Source organism: Galeopterus variegatus, unplaced genomic scaffold, assembly GCF_000696425.1.
Source record: "Galeopterus variegatus unplaced genomic scaffold, G_variegatus-3.0.2 Scaffold2512, whole genome shotgun sequence".
Classification (NCBI taxonomy): Eukaryota; Metazoa; Chordata; class Mammalia; order Dermoptera; family Cynocephalidae; genus Galeopterus; species Galeopterus variegatus.
Genome location: NW_007728623.1, coordinates 107,127 through 125,487, shown reverse-complemented (window position 1 = coordinate 125,487; position 18,361 = coordinate 107,127). Strand labels below are relative to the sequence as shown.

The window sequence follows — 18,361 nt, the reverse complement described above, 5'->3', positions numbered from 1 at the left end:
CCGCACCCTCCCGGCTACTCTAAGTATACTAGTGCTCAAAAGAATATTTTGAATATTTTTAGTGCTGTCAAATTTCTGCCTTTTTCAATGTGATTTATAGACACTGACAAATTATTGGGAGGCTGGTTGGTTTGAAGAATGAGGCAAGGGATCAAACTAAAATTTTGGAAGGTAAGTTAATTGATTTTCTTCTTTGGTTCACAACTACTGCAATTATAGTATCATTGGTGTAATATATAACTTCTCCCAAAGGTTACTATAATTAAATTTATATTGAAAGACTATATTTGGTATGATGTTTAAAACTTTTTTTGTAGTTTCACTTCTGTTCTATGTGTTGATAACATAGAAATGTGAAAAAAAAGCAACTACCATAAAACGGGATAATTTTACATGTCTGATCTGTTTGATTTGAAATTCTACATGAGGCCATGAGCCAAACTACTTTCTTGTTTTGTCAGTAATAAGGACAGAATTTCCCTTGTTAAAGTTCGACCCATATTGAAAAGCACATGATCTTTACATCAATACCTGTAAAGATGACCACTTTGCTTCTTCTACAGTCACTTTAGCAAAGGGTTCCCAGAAAATGCCTTTTTCCTGTTTCACACGTTCAACTCTGGCAGCTTCAGTTTCATCTACAAGCCCAGTCTGCCAGAGACCATGAAAAAACAAGTAAACGTCAACTTGTTAGCAAGCACTCTCTACTAGATATCACATGGTGTAATATTCAGAAAATGAAAAGGCCAAATAGTTTGTGTGTTTGGGTGCTGATTGTTAAACCATTCTGGGCTTAGCCTGTGGATGAGGCAAATTCTGGAAGTTAGTTGTACCCATCTGTAAATGACTCTCATTAGTGTAATCTAGATAAAAATCACTCTACAGTGTTCTTCCCTACAGAAAAGTTAGAGTCCTCTTTCCAGGAAAAAATGATAGGCTAAGAAATTGGCAACAGCAATGTATACACGTGTAATTAAAATCCAGCTTACATGTGATATAAGTAAAATATGTAATATAGTACAGGTTGAGCATCCCTAATCTGAAAATCTGAAATCCAAAACTTTAGAGCACTGATGTGATGCCACAGTAGAAAATTTCACACACATTTTCCCACTGTATTAATAGTATGTCATATTTTTTGCTGTTAAGAACTTATGTGTGAATAAGTATAAGAAAATGATTGCTTCTTGGTAGCATATAAATTCAGTCAGGATGATGGTGATGCCAAACAACTAGATTATCAACATGGGTGGCTGAGATAGTGACACCTTTGCTTTCTGATGGCTCAATGTATGCAGACTTTGTTTCATGCACAAAATTATTAAAATATTGTACAAAAGATCTTCAGGCTATGTGTATAAGGTGTATATGGAACATAAATGAATTTAGTTATTTAGACTTGAGTTTCATCCCCCAAATATTTCATTATGTATATGCAAATATTCCAAAATCTGAAACACTTCTGGTCCCAAGCATTTCAGATAAGGGATACTCAACCTGTATCTATGTGAAAAATATCTATTACATGTGTGCATATATCTGTGTATATGTGTATATAATTACACATAATATATAAAATATATATAGCCCAGTTTAATAATTGGAATATTATAAAAAACAAAGAAATAGGCATAATTCATTTTCTCCTGGTATTCTAAATTTGTGGTTTAACAGTTCTGTTATTACTTCAATTAACCTTTAACTTACATCCTATCACCATATATGATTCAAAGTATGTGGAAACTTGGGAGCCATGTGATTCAAAATTTTGGTTCTAACTGTAAAAACAGCTTTAAAAATAACGTCACAACCTTGGAAAAATAGGCCTTGGCCTCAATCATTATAGAAAAGCCATGCTTAAATTATACCTAAAATATAGTATTGAACATGATCCTCTCAGGACTAAATTATGTTAAGTACAGGTGTATCTAATTATGATTTAATACTAGCTTATGGATCCTCAGTCATCTCATTGTCTGGATAATCAATGCAAGTGTATCCCAAACTACAGGCAGAGAAACTTAAGGTGTTTTACTTCTGTAACTTACATTATGGTCTCGATTGCTTAGTAAAGACCTCTGTCAGCACTGTGCTAAGCACTGTGAAAAGTTTAAGCTAAAAAGATATTAAAGGTGGTTACAATTACATGATTTCAAAAAAAAAGAAAAAGAGACCTCTGTCAGCACTGTGCTAAGCACTGTGAAAAGTTTAAGCTAAAAAGATATTAAAGGTGGTTACAATTACATGATTTCAAAAAAAAAGAAAAGGTAATATGATAAAGAATAAAATATGGGCTACATAAATAAAATACCTTCTCCAGAAAGGATATAACTTTGTCCTTAGTTTCTTCAGAACTGAGACACTGTGGAACTATCTCTTCATGATTTGTTCCCTATTAAAAGATTGATAAGACCAATTTTACCATGTTTCAACAACTTGCAAAGACAAACACATGACTTTTAAGAGCTACCTTAATAAAAATTTATTTAAAAAGAAAATCCTCAGTACCAGAGGATACTCAAAAATGATAAGTTCATAGTTCTTTCAGGGTGCCTTTGGATAATATAATGTTAACTTCTGTGCAAGTTTATTGTTGCAAGCTTTAATTATTTCTGCTCAGTCATACTCATGCCTCTGGACTCCCTTATGACCAAAGGCATGACAGCAGAGCAACAGGTAAGAGTAAACAGCACTGGGTAAGTGCAACGTATGGCAGGGGTTACCTTCTCCACAGAGCCAGACTAACAGGTTTAGGTTCATCAACCTAACCCTCATAATAGTTTGAAATGAAATGGATTATTTAACCCAAAAATACTGTCTGGAAGACAGTGTCTGAGGTAGTACACCTGGTATAAATGCCTGTTCCAGTCCCTGTTGATCAGTATACCTTAGTAGGGAAGTCACTTCGTTTCTCTAGGCCTCATTTTGAGATCAAGTGAAATTGACAATTAGTATGCCCTCCAGCAGAATATTTTTGACTAAGATACAGAAGCAGCACAATAAGTGTTTCTAGAATGTTTTGGAATATTTGAAATATTAAAATATTCTGGAAGTCATAGTGATAAATTGGTCTTATAATTACCTCAGCAAACTGAGTAAATGCCTCCAAGGTATGTTGTTCTAGCAGCCAATTCCTGTCAGCTAGGAGTATGGCAAAAACACATGACAGGTTGGGCAGAATTTTGTCCTAAAAGAGAATCAAACCATGTTAAATAGACAAAAAGAATAGGGTACGTTCAATACACCCACGTACATTCAGAGTCCACTGTCCCAGTGAACTCCTGTTAAAATGTTAGGTCATATCACTCCTTACGCTCAAATCCTTTCCAAAGCTTACCACTTCCCTCAGAGTAAAAGCCAAAGTCGTAATGGCCCGCAAAGCCCCACAACCTCTGTGTTAGCTCTACTGGCTTTCCTGAATATATCAGGCATGATCCAATCTCAGACGCTTTTCACCTGCTCTTTCCCCTGCTCGGAAGACGCCTTCTCTAGATACCTGCATGGCTTGCTCCCTTGCCTTCGAGTTTCTATTTACATGTCACCTTAGTGAGGATTCCACTGACTATATCCCATTTCAAACTGTACCCCCACATACATATTCCCTGTCCCCTTTCCCTGCTCTGTATTTCTCCATAGCATTCACCACTATAATATATTATGTATATCATCATGTTATTATCTGTTGCCTCTCAACAGTCTTGAGAGTGGGGATTTATTAATGTGGTTTATTATCATATCACCAATGATTAAAATAGCACCTGATACAGCAAGAACTCAATAATTTTTCTTGAATGGATAAATGAATCCATCTCATATCTGTGAATGCCTACTATATGCTGATGAATCCCCAAACTTTCTTCAGGCCCTGACCTCACCTGGGAATATATAAGTCACTGTAATTTCTGCTAATAAAACATTTGTTCCATAGGTTCTGAGCCCATGCATGGTCCATAGCTATGCACAAATGAAGCAGCATTTTGGAATAAACTTATTTTATGATAAGAAGTAGACAGCTCAAATGAAAGTATCTTTGGATACTTTTGACAAGAGAATTGAAAAAATGCTGTCAACATCTACACTTATCTCATGAAACACAGCCTTACATGATGGAGAAAGATGGTACAGTGTTGTTTACTTGTGAACAAATAAAAGAACACTTGAGAAATTAATCAGTTAAATTTTTGGTTTCAAAGATTTTAATCAACAGGTACTGAGATATTGTCTATCATGTGTTTGCTCTGATTACATAAAGTTCTTATCAGTGAGCTCTTTTTACAGTCTCTCCCTTGGAGGTTAAAAAACAAAATGTCAGCTACCTAGGATTGTTGGATTTTGATTATATTAATAAGGAAGGAAAAACTCTTAATTTAGGAGGAACTCCTTTTACTGTGAGGTCTTAAAATTCAGTTGTTGTGTAAATGCCAGGCCATTTCAGTACAATTTTATAAATAAATATCTTTTTGTCAGCAATACATACTTTGCAACATTTTTGAAAGTACTCTCTTTATAAAGAACCAGCTCCCTTTCATGGATATAAAGCCAAGAAAATAATTTCAATAAATTACCAAATTTCCTAATTATACAATGTTCTCTAAAAGATATAAATGTTTTCCACCCTCAGGAACTGTGTGCTACAGCCCAACTGGAATCAGAATCTCATCTTAGTCTACAGCCGACCCGATAAATTATGTATATGTCATTATATTTTTTTCTATAAGAAAATAATTTAAAATGAGTTTTATTTTTGACATTCACACTCTGGAAAATCCATTTCATATCTCCCAAATTTCATTATTAGTAATCCACATTGTTTCAGAAATTAAAAGCCTACAAATCCCTCAGAGACTTTGTTTTTAATAACACAAAAACAGAATTAAGAGGGTATTACCTGGATAGCTTGAGGTATAACAAGTTTTCCTAGAGAAGATAAAAAATCCAGCATTGCTAGACGAACGTAGTCAGGAGGCTCTATTTTAAGTAGTGAAGTCTGCAGAGTTACTACCTAAAGAAGCGAAGACCAAAGGACAGTTATGAATGAAAACAATACAGACGCTATGACTACCGAAGTTATGGATGGGAATGTGGGGAGGGGAAACAAAGTAAAACCCCAAACAACCAAATACTCCACAGAGCCTGAACTTCGCAGGTGGGATATAAAGAAGGCAATCATGAACAAACAAGTCAATTACTACAACATTCTTCTTACTACACCCTCCTGCCTACAGTCACTGTTAAAAAAAAAAAAAAATACATGTGTTCCTGAAAAACTTTATATATCAGACCTTGGGGGGTGGGGAGGTAGCTAGGTGGTATGGGGATATGAACCATTGACCTTTGCATTATAACACTGTATAAAACCTTTAAAAATTATTTTGTATTTTAAATCCTACTGAGAGAGGTTCATTATTTAAAGCAAGGACTAGCAAACTTTTACTGTAGTGAGCCAAATAGTAAATATTTTAGGCTTTGCAGGGAACATGTTCTCTGGTTGCAGAGTCTTATTTTTTATGTTACAAATCTTTAAAAATGTACAAATCATCCAACTTGGACACGGTTCTTACCTGAACTATCAACTGAGGATCTAGAGTTTGAATGAAAATTCCCAACAGTGGAAGTAAAAGGCTGAATGTCTGTTGAACATACGGTTGACCTGTTACCTTACATAAGAAACACAAAATAATTTTGGTAAAAATTTTCAATTACATGGTCTGTAATAGCAACCTTTTATTGAGCATTTATTACAGATTATCAGGCAATATGCTAAGTACTTTAATATTTATAACTTCACTTATGCCTTACAAAAACTCTATAAGGTAGATATTATTACCCTCAATTTACTAGTAAGAAGACAGGGTCAGAGAGGTTAAATAATTTGCTCAAGATCACATGGCTAGGAAAAAGAGCCATGATTCAAATCCAGATATAACAGTAAAGGAGATTTAATTACTTTTGTCTGTCACTGAAAAGCCTATATGTTCCTTAGTCTTTTTAAAATTGCATTTTTCTTCTCCATAATTACATATATCATAATTCTGTAAGCTATATCCTCAGCACAGATATCCTGAATGACTATTTATTCAACGATTTGTAAGCATTAGGGGAAGGCACCTGAAGTCAAAATACCGCAGTAGGGCAGGGCAGTCTGACCATAAGTAAATATTAAAGATAAAACATTATCTGCAAAATCACTTCTATTATTTCCCCAAAGTATGGATGTTGCCTTCAGCTTCCAACTTCAGCTTCAGTTGCCAGAGGAAACACATTTACTTCTACTTAGTCAAAGAAAACGAACATATTTTAAACTGTTAAACTAAGAAACTTAAGTTTACAATCATGTGGGATATGTATCATTCTAATTTTAGCCCAATTATCAGCTTCTTGGCTTTGCTGAGAAATAAGAATACAAATTAGCCACATCCAATCACTTGTTCCTTCCACCTTTAAGTCAGATCACTCTCCATTGCCCAAAAGATTTTATAAAAGATCCTAGAATCACTAAAATAGGCTGCCTTAACCTGAGAGAAAGACAATAGAAGAGATTTAAAAAAAAAAAAAAAAAAAATTTAAAAAAAAAAAAAAAAAAATTTAAAAAAAAAAAAAAAAAAATTTAAAAAAAAAAAAAAAAAAATTTAAAAAAAAAAAAAAAAAAATTTAAAAAAAAAAAAAAAAAAAAGGGTCTAACCAGTTATGAAAATAAGTAGATGGACTGTCACTCTTACTTTACTGTATTTGAATTTTATTAATAAAATGCTATCACACTCTGGAAAAGAACTAAGAAAGTACAAATAGGTATTTTAAGTTCTAATCACAAGTTCTAACAAGCACCTAAAGAAATTATATAAATTTTACTCTACAGGGAAATTTCAGTACTATTCTTTTTTCAATTTTCTTTTTATTCTTCAGGGAAATGATCAGTTGCTTCCCTTACCTGTTTAATGTTTAAAAATGCCCAAAGCTGACACCCAACTTCCATAATTGCAGTTTGTCGTCCAATATCCAAAGCTTCACCAGCAGAATTACATACAGCTAGCAAAGCAGAGAGTACTAGATTCTAAGGGAGAGAAAGAGGAAAAGGACCTGAATCTAGACACCAGTCTAAAAGACCAAGAGCCCAATCTAGAGGTTGTAAGAATTACTTATAACTCTTTTTAAAAGTCCATGTAGAATAATATTCCTCAGAGCCAAAGACATCTTCTCAGCTATTTATCTAATACATGTATATTTTAGTAAAAATAACTTTCAGAAAGTTCGCTTCATTTTTCTAAATAAATCTTTTTTCCTTTTAGGTTGAAAACTTAACTTAAAATGGAAACAGCATTGTATTTTAATAGGTTGATACAGTGGTCAGTATGGTCAAGCTAATTTACAATATTCATCAACAAAAAGCTCTATTTTTTCACATTATGCACTCAGTGATCTTTCTAGGTTACTAAATGTTTACTGTTCCTGCTTTAAAATTTAAAATTCCTCAGCAGCAGTACAATTAATAAGCATATTTAGTACTTAAGAAGTACACTATCTGGAATTTGAAACTAAAAATCCTTTTTGGATTCACTCTTATCTACATGTGAAGATACTCAAATGTCTCTAACTGGCCAGGAAAGGGGTCATCTGGGGTGAGGTGGGTGTAGGGTGAAGGTGAAGGCCATATGAGAATCTAATGATCAGTAACAATGAATGCCTTTAATCCATTATACATCGACAGCCACACCTAATTTTATGTAATTACCATATAGCTTCTTATTTAAAATTTACCTATTTCCTTTTACAAATAAACATATTCAGTGACCTGCTAGACTAAAGTTTTGGTTTTAGCTCAGAGATTTATTCAGTTTTTGAAAATTGGTGCTTTTATTTTACCTAATATAAAACAAAAGATCTTTTGTCTTTCCTGTCAACACTGGTGCATGTTAAATGCAAAACCTAAACAAATTTAACCCACTCCTAACTAGGTATTTAATAGCTTTTACAAAATACAGGCATATAAAAACTTATTTCCTTCGGATATATACGTTTTCAGTTTTCTTAATAATTATGGTCAAGTGCCATTACATAACAGACTATCAGAAAATTTATACTCAGCATGGAAACATACATGCTCTGAGAAAACCCTGAATTCCTAATTTAAAATTGCAAATAGGCCTCCAGCTCCTAGAATGCCGTCCCTATCCTTGATTTTTTTCCAATGCTATTTCTTATTTATTTTACGGTCCATTGCTAAGCTAGAAGATAAATCTATGAGAGAAGAAATTTGTTTTGTTCCCTGAGATATCCCCAATGCCTAGAACAGAGCTTGGCACATAAGAACACTCAAAATATATTTGTTGAATGAATGAATGAGCAAATAAACACTAAACTATAAAATTCAACTTCCTACACTACATCCAGCCAACTTTTAAAAATCATATATTTTCTACTTCACATAGTAGATGAGTCTTTTTTTATTCCATTGTTTTATGAGGGAACTTTCTAAATAGAAAAGTATATAAAGGCTCAGAGAGTAGGTGTGCATAAAATGGGGATTGTATTTTGTCAAATAGAAGAATCATGTCTGCCAAATCCAGAGATGTCTCAGCAAAAATGCGACAACTGAAGTTTTTCATAGTGTGTTTCATGTTGTCCCAATGTGTCTTTATCAATAGAGGGACAGAGGGATTCCTCCCCTGCAATATATCAATGGAGATAACAGTAAGTTTCTCATAGGTCCTTTTACAATGTAGAAATCTGAAAATCTTGCTTGGTTCTAGCAGAGACTATGTCCACCTTATTAACAACCTGTCCCTAGTACCTAAAACAATGCCTAATAAACAACTGCTGAATGAACTGCATCAATCAAAATTATCATCTCACCAGAGACCCAAGTTCTCCCAAAGTGCGACTGCTGTTCATCCATTTCCTGCACTGTGCGGTGCCTACTCTGATGACCTCATGTGCAGTTTGTTTCCTAAGCTCAGCAGATAACGCCTGGAAGGAAATACATTGCCACAAAGGCAGATTTTCTGCTTCTTTGGGTGAAAATCTCTGGATAAATTCCACCTGAATTAAATTGTTAAAGAAACAAGACATACATGAGACAGTCAGATGAATGGATACACAAGAGTTAAGTATTAGCTTCCATATTTCATATTTTAAAAACACCTTTTAATTGCATGGTAATATCACTAGGTACCAGACCATGGTAACTTAAATGAATATGCATTATTATTTTTGTTGTTGCTGCATTTGTTCCCCAAATGAAAAACAGTTAAGTGGAGCATGATATAAATGCATTAAGAAATATTAAATAATGTATTATTAGTCGCATCAGATATTTCATCATGCTCCTACCCAATAAGTCTGATTTTCCTAAGTATGCATCACCTTGTACAGTTGACAGTAATATACCATATATGCAAAGAAGATTGATTTAGTCAACCTCTGTGTCTTACTGTTATCCCAGTTGACTATAGTAGAGAACTTAAAGAAGCAAAGATCTTAGGTTCAGTTTTTAAATAGGTTAGCTGGCTCTGCTCTACACTAAACAACACACTAAATTAGTTTCACAAAGATAAACCACAAATCAAAAATAGTGGTTTGCAAATCCATTCTACTACTGAAATAATTCAAAGTGCTTAGTGGATTAACAGAGAAGTAGCACTGTTTTAAGATGCTGTGTCAACAGATTAGATAAAAATGGGAAACTAAAGTTCTAACAAAACACTTAAAATGCTGAATTAGTTTTTGGTAGAAAAACAGCAAAACAATGGTGTGCTTAATTATTTAAATTAAGTGTAATTCAACTAGGAAGTATATTTGTATGTTTTTCTAAGAAGCAGAATAATTCAATTCACAATATCCAAAAGCTACTTAATGAAAACTTTTCTACATCAAAAACTAAAAATAAAACCCACCATATTAAATTTGACAGAGAAGCTTGTCTGTCAATAAACTATATCTGTATTTGAATTTCTTTCTTCTTTTTATTTTTTGGTGGCTGGCCAGCACAGGGATCCAAACCCTAGAACCTTGGTGTTACAACACTGTGAATTTATTTCTTTTAAAGAAAGTAGCTGTCAAAATAAGCATTTGACTATCTGCTGTGACAAAGTCTATAGCCAGAAAAACAGATCCCTTGATGAGCTGAGTGTCTATTATAATAAGCAGCTTTATTCACAAAATCAACTTGTGTCAAGAAAGCCAAAGAGAACTGTGCTAACTGCTGAACATCAGTACAAACACCACCTTTCTTTATAATAAAGTACAATGAATGAATGAACTAGGTCCCTTCCCAAAAGAGAAACTATAAATAATAGTGCCCTAGACAACACAAAAGAGTAGGTATTGCCAAAAATTTGTTACACAGAGTTCAAATTCTATTGTGAGGTTGAAAACCCTGGCTTCAACACAATTTTGAAGATTTAAAACTATGAGGGCTGACAATAGTTCTTAAAGAGTGAAATGTAAGGGAGTAATACAGAATTATGATTTCTCTCCTTAAAACTGAGAAAAGAGAAAAAATCACCTGTGGGCTTACAATGCAAATAAATATAGTAGTTTTTACTTTACATGAAAATGGTAGTACAACTATCAGTGTGCTTAAGTAAGGGCATATATCTCCTTAAGTCTCATAATTGCCAGGTGAGTATTAGTATGTCAATTTTATGATTAATTCTTCCAAGGACACTCTGAACAGATTCCAATTCAGGTTTGTCTCTTAATCTTAAATTTTATCACAATAACTTGTTCACAGAAAGAAATCAGTATTTGATAACTGAAGATGCAAATTAAAAATAACCCATCATCCATAATTTACATATCCAATAGCCTCAATTATTTGGAAAAAATTAGAAAACTGACAATAAGAGATCTCTGAACACAAACTAAAGTTTATCCACTTTATAACACAGCTTCTAGACCTAACTCAGCACTGATTTATTCTGAGTTATATTATTCTAAAAGTTAAAATTTTACAACCACCCTGGGAAAATGATCATTTTATTCCTGTTTTATACATGAAAAAATTGAGATGAAAAGGAAAGTGAGTTTCTTAGTCACAGGGCTAGTGACTTTTCACTCCCACTCCTACTTCTAAGAGATCTGGAGTAGACCACTCTTGTGGAGTTTTAGAGGGAAGACGGCAACCCTTACATACTTTCCACAGGGCTAATAGGTGGGGCTGCTGTGCCTTTAAGAAAGAGGGTTATGGGGATAAATGAAGTTCCTCTGGGACTAGGCCAGCCTCTCTAGGGCAAGAGGAGACTTGGACTTGGGGCAAATACCCTAGTCAGAAATAACTCCTAGCATTTGGGCCAGCCCGGTGGCGCACTGCTACAGTGCACCGCTTGAGAGCGCGGTGGCGCTCCCGCCGAGGGTTCGGATCCCACATACAGACCGGTTCCCGCTCACTGGCTGAGCGAGGTGCGGGTGCGACACGGAGGGTTGCGATCCCGTTGCCGGTCCCGGTCCGGTACGGGTGCGACACTGAGGGTTGCGATCCGTTGCCGGACACGAAAAAAGACAAAAAGGAAAAAAAATAAATAACTCCTAGCATTTATTGAGCAGTCCTCTTATGATTGGCACTATGCTAAGTGTTTTGCATATATTATCTCTAAGTCTTTACAAAATTTTTCAAAATAGTTACACATACATTTCATATTCCACTATGCAGACAGGAAAACAAGTTCAGAAAGGATGATTTGTCCAAGTAAATAGTAAGCCAGGATTCAAACCAAGGATGGTAGGACCTTAAAGTCCAATTCACTTCACTAACCTAGGGTTTCCCGAACTTGGATCCATGTCAGAATCACATAGGAACTTAACGATAGTAACAACAAAAACAAATTACTGAGCCTTTCTTCATATCTACCACTCAAAACCCTCTCTATTCACAGGTTAGAGAATAGGAATCTTTTTTTGCCAGCTGGCCAGCATGGGATCCAAACCCTCGACCTTGGTGTTATCAGTACCATGTTCTAACCAAGTTAGCTAACCAGCCAGCCCCTAGGAAACTGTATTATTTTAAAAAGCTCCTACAGGAGTTCCAATGTGACCAGTGTGACTGGTCCACACAGGTTCATGTAATTAGAAATTTTCTATCATGGCAGAGCTTGTTTTCCTCACAATAGCAAACAAGTAAGGTTCATCACACTTATAATTTTCCCCTAAAAGTTCAACTTATTCACTATGAAAAAATAACAGACATCTTTAAGAGCATAAATAATATTCTAGCTCTTCAAAATAAGTTAAAAAGGGACAGGGGATATAGAACCATTTCATTTCATATATCTCAAATATATGATAAACAAGGAGAAATACACTCATATATTTCAGAAAGATGGAATAACTTGATGCAAGGATATCAAAATCTACACACAGGTAAAAGCAATAAGCAAAGCAATCAATTTAAAAATTTATGCTTAGATCCCTTTAAATTCAGAATAAATGGGGGTTTAAAGGCCTTCAAAGGAGGAGTCTGAATCCAATTCTCAGCAGCGGTTCCAAGAAAATGGCAAAGATGATATCCTTGCCTGATGGGGTGGGGCCATGAAGAAAAAGAGACGCTTCAATAGTATTGACAGGTTGATGAGCTGATAACATTCTCCAGGGCATGATTTTATCTGGAAAAAGACAAGAGACATTGACTAATTTAAAATCAGATTTTATAAAAAGGGAATATGTCAAAATATTAATAGTGGCTCATTTGGGGGAATAAGATTATATGAAATTTTAATTCTTAATTTGGGTTTTTTAATTTTTTTAATGAATCTAGATTTCTTTTATAATGAGAAAGAAAATTTGACATTATATTTAAAATCAACACTTTGTAATTTCTATTTCCCATTTTCATAATAAGTTAGTATGTTAATCCTCCTACTGAAAGACAATTCATGGAAGTTTTTAAGATCTAACACAATAGTGCAGAGGTGGATATAACTCTACAAGATGGAAGCCTCATTAAAAGATTCATAAACTCAATTTTGTAAATTCCTATCATAATGCACTGTCATTCAATCCTGGAATCAATTCCTATCATAATACACTAAAAGAGATTTTATCTAAAGGATACTTGAGACATAAAACACATGACATAAAAATCACTCTTTATTTTTTTTGTGCAAGATGTGTTAAGGATTTAGTAAAGGGGGTAAGTGACAGCTATGGAGATGGAGATGTCAGCTGTTCAGGTTACTATACACCTAATCGGATTTAGTCTACAAAATCGTTAAAAGATAAACCAGGAGATAAATGAAACAATAACTCTACCAGGAAACAAAAGATGCACGAGCCCACCTAAGATGTTTATCAAAGGCCGGAGACAAAAAACCATAACAATAACAGGTGACAACCATCTCATATGGATCACAACAAACATCTCAGAATTTAAAAGCAAAAAAAAAAAAAAGTCAATGTTGAAAAAATGAAAAGAAATCATTATTAAATCATTTTTTCTTTGTACCCATCCACAAAAGATCATTTCTTTTTCCAAAAGCATTTAACTATTACACTTAGTCCCTCTCAAATCATCCTGACTGAAAGAAATATAACAAAATCAAGAGTCAGCTTGTCTAAATCATATTAAAGAGAGAGAGAAAGAGATGGAACTCTTGGCCGTCAACATTGCAACTCACTCTTCTTATCTACTTTGCATTCAATTTTATGCTTATTCTCAATTAACCTAGTCTTTCTTTCCCAGAACAATTAGTGGAACTCTATAAAATTTTGAAAATATGAGACAATTTCCCCAGTTTCATACCAATTTTTAAAATAAATCCTTAAAAGCATCAACATTAATGCACAGCAAAGAAACTGTCAAAACAATTTAGCTACCATGCTATTTGTCCTGTTGATATTTACATTCCTTAAGATTATTCTATCCCCAAAGGAACTACATGGAAAGTGAGTACTTTAGGCCTGTAATTCTACTCACCAGATGAGCCACTATGGTGACATGGTGTGCACAGAGCTCAGCAGTTCCATATCTGTTTATATGGAATCAGGTTTATACAATTATTCATAAAAGCAAGGGAATGAACTTCCATAAAGCACTAAGTATTCTCACACAGAAATATAAACTGCCATTATTTCATGGCTAATGAATATCACAATATACAAAACCATCTAGGCAATACTCATCTACTGGCCTGAACCAAAGAAAGGAAAGAGGGAAACTATTTCTTAACTTACTGCTATGATATGAAATCAAGCCATTTTGGCACAATATTAAAGGATTACTGAAACAGAATTTTCTATAAACTTACAAATATACAATCATTTATTAGTCACCACTAATAATCAATACAAACACCAAAAAAGCAAGTATGTTGTACCGAGCAAGGAAGCACCATGCATCCATAGCTAACAAAGAGGTGACCATATTAGCACTAAGCACGGCATTCAACAGAGCAGCATCCTAATGAAAAACAGAAAGGTTAATTCATTTAAATGCTAAAATTCATGATAAATTATCATTAATATTACATTTCTCAAAACAAGAAAGCACTATTAGAATTCAAAAAACAGATCCTCAATGGGAAAGCTTTACTTTCTAGAATATGAGAAACATGCTGCCATTCTCTCAACATTTATTAAGCACCACTATGTTAAGCATTGTGCTGGGCTATGGGGATTCAAAACTGATTTTAAATGTGGTAACTCAATCACTAAGATCCACAAAGATTCTTTAAGCACTTGAAATCTCTTAAAACAACATAAATAACATATATGCATATACTTTTCTTTCTCACTTAACTATTCACATACAGTATTTAATATGTGTTAGATATTACCCATTGTATAATATCTTAAATGATAATGATCCTTATGTAAATTCTAGTAATTTTTTCCTAAAATTTTCTCAACCTTTTTTTAATCCAATTCTTTAAAAAAAAAAAAAAAAAAAAACCCTCTACATTATGCCTAAGATCTGTAGAAGAACTGGTACTACATACTAACTGCTATGTACTTTTCTTTATGAAACTTAATTAGGTAAAATCCTACACATTTTTCCCTCTTCTCACTCTGTCTTTCCATACCTTCCCACCCAAAATGTCTTCTTAAATATTTTAGCTAAATATTACATAGTAGGGCTGGCCGGTTAGCTCAGTTGGTTAGAGCATGGTGCTGATAACACCAAGGCCCAGGGTTCGATCCCTTTACCAGCCAGTTCCAAAAATAATAAATCAAAATAAATAAATACTACATCTACTTACTATAGGAATTTAGGATTACCATTTTCCAGGACACAACTGAATTAAAGGGTAAAGTGTACAAGCTGAGAATGACATTCAAAAGGAATATAAACTATTCCCATACTTTCTTCTGTATACGAATCACAATTTCAACAACAAAAAAAAAAAGCAAAAGTGTAACCTCAGCTTAGCCCAGCAAGTAACATGCTTACCAGTTCAGGAAACAGAGAGGGATGAAAGGAAGCAATAAACGTACACAGATGAACACAGACATGCTGATACAAGGTGACAGCCACCTCAGCTTGCCCTTTACTCTTTACTCCCTGTACCTGAACAGGTAGAGAGAGTTCACCAGAACACTGCTCAAAACTGTAGAAAATGGCTTTGAGTAGAGATACCCTGTGGGGAAATGGAGAACATTAAACCCAATATTAATAACATTTAATAATTAACAGGTATAATAATAATCTGTCACATGGAGAGTTATTTTAGCAAAGCAAAATGTCTCAAAAAAGTATAATCAACAATAGTTTCCAATATGTGTAAATATGTTTACATGAAAATAAAACATATTCACTATTAGAGAAATTCCTAAAGGGAAAAAATTTTCCTGAACTTTTTTTTCATCATTTACCAACTGTTTATCATAGTACTGTTGTACAATGTCAAAGACAAAGTTCCTCAAGGAACTTGAAACTTATATAGCTAAATTATATATTATACGTAAAACAGAAAGTAAGTATTACAGTTCAGACAGGGAGGAAGGGGTTATTTTAAGACTGAATGGTTGAAGAAACTAACAGAGGATTTAAATGACAAATTAAAAATAGGCAAGATATAAATAGGTAAAGACAAAGCATAAATAAAAGGCAGTCACAAATAACCAGTTTGACAGAAGCAAGGTGTATGTGTTGAAAATGAATAAAAGGAAGAAGAGCAAAAGTAGAAGACGACAACACAATGAGATGAGCTTTGAATGTAAAGCTGAGGAGTTCTGACGTTACGCTTCAGTTTTTGAGCAGGAGAATAGGAAGCTCAAAGCCAGGTTTAGGGAGACTAACCTCATAGTAGTACAGAGTATGGGCTAAAGGAAAAAGCAAAAAATTAGAGCATAGCAATAATCCAAGTAGTAAGAAACTAAAACCTGGATTGCTGTGTTGGCAAGGAGAATGATTACAAGTGACATTTCCTAGGAGATACTTTATAGTATATGGTATATGTAATTAACTTATTTTTAAATGTTGCTACTTACATTTACTCTAGTGTAGTCAATATTTATAATGCTGACCATTAGGTAATAAACACTAAACAAAATTAAAATATTACAATATTTTTAGTATCTGATACGATTTATTTTATATTTATTTTTATAAAATAGGAAGATATATATGAGGTCTACACAGTAATTATTAACTAGAATATTTGCCATAACAAAAAACTAAACTTCAAAACCATTGCAAACAATAGGGCATTCTAACCCACCAGAAATATTAGATACAAACAACATGTTTGCTACCTGGTTGTAGCTTCTGAGACCTGGTTTTCTGTGCACCACAGGGTTTGCACATCCTTAGGCTGAGAGGGCAGCTTATCCATGACAACAACCAGGAGTAGACACTGTGGAAACTGCAGTTCACATGGCAGGTCTTATGGGTAACAGAAACACATTAATTAAGTTACAACAAATTTGTAACAATACCCTAAATATTTTCTGCAGAAACCTGATTGTGATATGTAAGGAAATTAGAGGAATGATTTCTTTAAATGAGTAATATATTTCAAGAAAAGGAAGAAGAAGGAATTTTAAATAAAATTTTGAAAATTCTAAGAATGACTACATAGGGGGAAATAACTGTCTCAAACATACCATAATTAACAGGAGATGATTTAACATTAAATCTGTTTTGAAGCTTACCTAATTTACTGTCCAAAACCACCTGCACGAAAGGCTGGAATGTGAGCAGGTGGCTGATGAGTGGATCCAGTGTCACTAGGAAAACACCCACTATTTCTTCTTCTTGTGCTTTAGAAATCCTGGCAGCATATAGGCTTGGAGGAAACTTGCTGGAAAAGGAGAGAAAAAAATTCACTCATTAGTAGCTATTTTCTAATCTTAGGTAGAGTACACCTAGTTTCTATAACATCTGATGTGCTAGCAGTGAAACATATAAAAAAAAGTAGTGTGCATTTCATGAAACAAACTTCAAAGTACTGAATTGATACCAGAATTGTGTAAAGACCTCTGAACTAAATAAATGGCTATAATTCTATAAAATGAAAAGTTTATAATGTTGGAAAAAATCTTTAGTATTGTTTTGAGGTATTTTAATACCATTTTGAGAGTGGTATCCTTAAAAATACTGTGAAAATATGAAAATTAAATCGACTAGTAAAAACATCATATGTAAAAAAAAAGAAATTTCTGATAAATTCTGGCTTAATTACTTCTATTAAACTTTGTTTCAGGGCCAGCAAATTAGCTCAGATGGTTAGAGTGCAGCCTTACAACACCAAGGTCATGGGTTCAGATTCCTGTACTGGCCAGCCGCCAAAAAAAAAAAAAAGTTGTTTTAACTCAGGTAGACACTGAAGTTACTATGAATGCTCAGATTCTCAGAAGCAGAGCTTTACAAGAAATAGACTGTATACTAACAATGAAGGAGGACAAAGACTTTTTCATGGAAATGTCTCAGTAACTGGGGTTTGAGCTAAACTTTAATCAAAACCTACATGAAATAAGATATGTATTCAATATTTTTTGCCATGTTAATTGTAGTAAACTTGATAGTACATGAACACTGTCTAGCATGGGATAACAGCATTTAAAAGGATGCACTTAAGATAAACACTTGAGGTCTTTGTAGTGTGATGGAAAAAAGCACCAGTCTGTTGATTTTTAGTTTTGTGACTCTGGTTCATTCATTTGGCCTCCCTGAGCCTCAGTTTCTTCACTTGTGACATTGATTCAGAGTTATTGTGAAGAATAAATAGTAAGTAAGGTAAAAGACACATATAAATAAAATATAGGTAGTGAAATTCCACAGACTTGAACTATAGCTACTGAGCAAAGCGATATTTTTTCAATCAAATGATGTACTTTAGGGCTGGCCCGGTGGCACACTGCGCTAGTGCGCCACTTGAGAAGCGCGGCAGCGCTCCCGCCGAGGGTTCGGATCCCACATACAGACCGGTTC

The 18,361-nt window shown here is 34.0% G+C and overlaps 1 protein-coding gene and 1 non-coding gene across 3 annotated transcripts in view; one reads left to right on the top strand and one right to left on the bottom strand.

Moving 5' to 3' along the window:
* Positions 1-18,361, bottom strand: part of LOC103598129 (chromosome unknown open reading frame, human C1orf112) — a 48,606-nt gene that overhangs the window by 2,089 nt on the left and 28,156 nt on the right. The window contains exons 11-23 of one of the 2 annotated variants that reach the window (XM_008582069.1): positions 17,083-17,231; positions 16,684-16,813; positions 15,380-15,566; positions 14,307-14,389; positions 13,907-13,958; positions 12,507-12,596; positions 8,851-9,036; positions 6,929-7,051; positions 5,562-5,657; positions 4,889-5,002; positions 3,083-3,187; positions 2,312-2,392; positions 532-651 (exon numbers count right to left, since the gene is read on the bottom strand). In XM_008582069.1, coding sequence (XP_008580291.1) covers positions 532-651; positions 2,312-2,392; positions 3,083-3,187; positions 4,889-5,002; positions 5,562-5,657; positions 6,929-7,051; positions 8,851-9,036; positions 12,507-12,596; positions 13,907-13,958; positions 14,307-14,389; positions 15,380-15,566; positions 16,684-16,813; positions 17,083-17,231 — 1,516 coding nt within the window. Of the gene's footprint in view, positions 1-531; positions 652-2,311; positions 2,393-3,082; positions 3,188-4,888; positions 5,003-5,561; positions 5,658-6,928; positions 7,052-8,850; positions 9,037-12,506; positions 12,597-13,906; positions 13,959-14,306; positions 14,390-15,379; positions 15,567-16,683; positions 16,814-17,082; positions 17,232-18,361 lie in introns of those variants that run through there. The other variant, XR_551172.1, reaches the window with a different exon arrangement.
* Positions 15,068-15,141, top strand: TRNAI-GAU. Its single transcript has one exon. It is a non-coding gene; the product is annotated as a tRNA-Ile (tRNA).